The sequence below is a fragment of the Fukomys damarensis genome, unplaced genomic scaffold (assembly GCF_012274545.1).
Source record: "Fukomys damarensis isolate Sample0158 unplaced genomic scaffold, DMR_v1.0_HiC HiC_scaffold_2, whole genome shotgun sequence".
NCBI classification, from domain to species: Eukaryota; Metazoa; Chordata; class Mammalia; order Rodentia; family Bathyergidae; genus Fukomys; species Fukomys damarensis.
The window spans coordinates 61,711,919-61,715,770 of record NW_022900914.1 but is presented as its reverse complement, the minus strand read 5'-3'; the positions used below and the strand labels follow the sequence as shown (position 1 = coordinate 61,715,770).

Sequence of the window (3,852 nt, the reverse complement as noted above, 5' to 3'; positions counted from 1 at the left end):
CAGAGAATGCACAGAGCTAGAAACACTTTTGGGTGACTTAGACTGTTAGAAGTGGTCTATGTGATCCCTCATCACCCCTGTGTCTCTCTGCTCCTCACTGGGACTCAATTCTAATTTCAAATGACAGGAATAGGACTAAGTAGCACATTGTTCCAAATGGACACAAAGATTTCCCACCCCAAACATTAAATTCTTTTATTATTTCAGCTTGGAGAGCTGGAAGGGAGAGTCCATGAGATTTCTCAGTGTGGACATTGAAAAAGCAGAGGAGAGAGAGGTGATTCTGGGAAAGGGCTGGTTCTGAAGATGGAAGAAAAGGGTCATGGGCCAAGGAGTGCAAGAGGCTTCGAGGGGCTGGAAATGGTGAAGGAGAGATTCCCTCCGGGATCTTCCAAAACAGATATAGTCTGTGAATACGATATCAGGACACTGAGGTGCATGTGAGACGTCCCACAGCAAAACATTAAGATGACGGATTTCTCAGGTTGGATGCACTAAGTAAACTGTGCAGTTTACACAAAAAATTTACTACATAAAAATTTAGTTTTTTGTGAGTTACTGTTATAACACTTATAATAATGTTATAATGGTTAATATTCTAATAGTTCAACTTCTTGGAGCAGGAGGTAGAAACACTCTGCTAGCTCCAGTCCATGTGGTTCAAAGTAGAGAATTTCAAAGATCAATGCTGGCCAGGTGGGAATCCTTTCTTCCTCTTCAGAGACCAAGAGCCTGTTAAGCAAGGAGCCCTCTGCCCCAGCAGTGGCTGAGGATAACACACAACTGCACACCTGGGGTCTCTGGTGCTATGTTGGGGCACAGACGTGTGACCCTTGTCCTCCTCACAAATTCACACTTTCACAGTAGGAGTCAGCACTCACCCTGCACACAGAGTGGACTCTATCTGCATGGGGTTACTCCAGATACACAGATGGTCTTACTCACCTGAGCCAGAAACAGGCTCCTACCCTGCCCTTCACTCTTTCCACTCTAATGCACCCACCAGGGCATTTGCATATTACCCCAGGGAGGACCTTCCTGTACCACTGAGATAAAAGCTCAGCTCTATCCTAGCCTTGACTGTGACTTCAGCTTCTCAAAATGAGGCTTCCTGCTCAGCTCCTGGGGCTACTGATGCTCTGGATCCCAGGTAAGGACAGGGGACACTGGGAAGGGAAGTGGAGGGGAGGGTGAGCTTCCTGTCCCTCCTCTTGTACCCATGTGTTCTATATACACCTCAGTTCTTATGGCTTCACATTCAGAGGGGGAATATGCTGGTTAGCTCTTTCACAGGAAGAAAATCACAAGCAATGGGCTTTGATCTTCATGATGAACTTACACTGGAAGAGATGGATGATAAACATGAATTCTAGAGTTCCTTCATGCAAATCCTGAGTTCTTTCTTAAACAAAATATTTTGGTATATAAATCAAAAACCACAATATAATATTTAAACTTCTGCTGTTTTCTTATTTTAGGGTCCACTGGAGATGTGGTGATGACCCAGACCCCACACACTCTGTCCATCACCCCTGGAGAGTCGGCCTCCATCTCCTGCAGGGCCAGTCAGAGCCTCGTAAGCAGTAGTGGAAACACTTATTTGCACTGGATGGTACACAAGCCAGGCCAGGCTCCAAGAGGTCTGATTTACAAAGTTTCCAACCGATATTCAGACATCCCAGACAGGTTCAGTGGCAGTGGGGCAAGCACAGATTTCACACTCAAAATCACCAGGGTGGAGCCTGACGATGCTGGAGTTTATTACTGTTACCAAAGTACATATACTCCTCCCACAGTGATACAGCCCTGAACACAAACCTCCCTGCCTGGGGAGGCCCAGCTGCCCTCTGTGCTCTGTCTGGGGAGCAGCACTGCAGTCTCTGAGTCCCTGTGAGAGGAAGAGATTGAAGAATTCAGAACAACAAGTTGTAGCTGTGGCCTCTGCCCAGGCCTGAGAGTGAGGAAGAGAGCAGAGCAGCCAGGACCTGTGCTCTGCTGAGGACTCTGACACGGGAAGAGGAGAAGGATAAGGCTGACTTCAAGAGGTTTCTTTGGACCCTGAAAATTCTGTTTTTATGTAATTATATAAGCACAAATCACAGAAGCAAAAATGCATAAGCCTGAAGTGATTAGATGAAAATAGCTTAGGTCTGTCCTTTTATTAAGTATTTGACTTCACCTTGCACTTCTGTGGTATCCTGTCAGGGCCCAGAGGGGATATGGAGCCTCAGATCATGGCACTAGGGAAATGCAAGCCAGAGACTCACTAAGGCAACAGTGACTGACTTAGGACCAGAACAAGTAAGTTTGCTGCCATATTGGACATGAGCTGAGACAGAAAAACAAAATCAAAGATCTCCATATGTTTGGAAATGAGCTCTTAGAGAATTTGCAGTGATGTCTCCTACAATGGGAAGACAGACAAAAGCAACAGTGGGAGGCAGGTGGAAATAGGGACTTGGAGGGGAGCATATTTCCAGGTTTGAGATGGCACCAGACCTCCAGCCAGCAGCATCTGGTTCATATGGAAGATGCATGTGTGGGATTGAAGAGCTCTGGGATTGGAGGATCTGAACTGGAGGCACAAACACAGAGAACCCTTGACTTGTAGAATCGATCAGGTCCTGAAGGCTGATTATAACACTGTAAGTGAATACAACTGAGATCGGGATGTTTCCTTAGGTACAAACTGTAGACAAGAGGAGGCAGATGAATCTTCCATTGAACTAATTAACCCTAGTTGCTTTTATGTCAGGCCAGTGAGGGTCCACTGAGTAGAGATAGATGGTGTGATCACCAGGAAAAGAGAAAACATAGATGAGAGCAGACCGGTCCCTGCTAGGTAACCAAGTAACAGAAGTGAAGACACAGGAAGAAACTGGCACTGGAGGCTGTGGAGTAGGAGTCACAAGTAGGAAAGAGAGACAGAGAGTCAGAGACAGAGAAAGGGAGCGAAAAGGAGATCCTAGAACCAAGACACTGTTTTAAGAATGCCTTTTTAGTTCACAAATATAAAATTGAAATGTGGAACTATATAAAAATGTTTTCTGGGGCTGGTTGTTATAAAAGTTGGGGCCATTTATACAACACAGAAAGATCAGCTCTTTCTGGGCAGGGGCGAGTTTGCAGATTCCTTTAATAAAGAGATGGGCTTTTCCTGCCACCTCATGGTCAGTCCTATGCAGGGCAAGTTCTGCGAAAATTCCTCCTAATATTCCATCTTTCTTTCTTTTTTATTTTTATGACTTTCCTTTTATTTTAGTAACTTTAAGTGCAATACTGTAATGTATAATAAAACATAAAACTATAGCACTGTATGGTACAATCATCAAAAGCTACAGTACTGTACTGTACTGTACTGTAGAAGAAGCCACCATAAGGGTGCCCTTCCATTCATGTTTCTGTGTCCTAACATTTTCCCCTTTAAGCAAAACATTCCTTTTCCCCTCCTAATTAAGTTGCTAGTGAGGGAGAAGAGGAGACTTACTTTGTTCAGAACAATGATGGCATTAGTAACAATCCAATTAATGCCAGTAATTGAATAATACATATAATGCCAATTCAAAGAGCACTTAATCTTTATGAGGTAGGACACTAAACCTTTTAGATCTACTGAGTCATCAAATATTCATATTTCTGTGTGATAGATAACTACTAAATGAAAAAATGGAAATAAACTGTTTGTAAATGGGGAGGTGAGGAGGGGGTGAAGGGAGGACAGGGACAAGGGGAAAAATGAGAACCAAGACCTGTTGTATAAAGGTACAAGATCCCAATAATGAATGTAACTGTACTGTATACCTGAAATGTACGAATAAAGTCAATTAAAACTAAAAGAAAAAAGATAAAACT

General features: G+C 43.6%; 1 gene segment (V, D, J or C); it reads left to right on the top strand.

Moving 5' to 3' along the window:
• Positions 1–1,088: 1,088 nt before the first annotated feature.
• On the top strand, positions 1,089–1,810 carry LOC104863405. The segment is given in 2 exon segments: positions 1,089–1,150; positions 1,479–1,810. Coding segments are annotated over 2 exon segments (381 nt in total).
• The last annotated feature ends 2,042 nt before the right edge of the window (positions 1,811–3,852 follow it).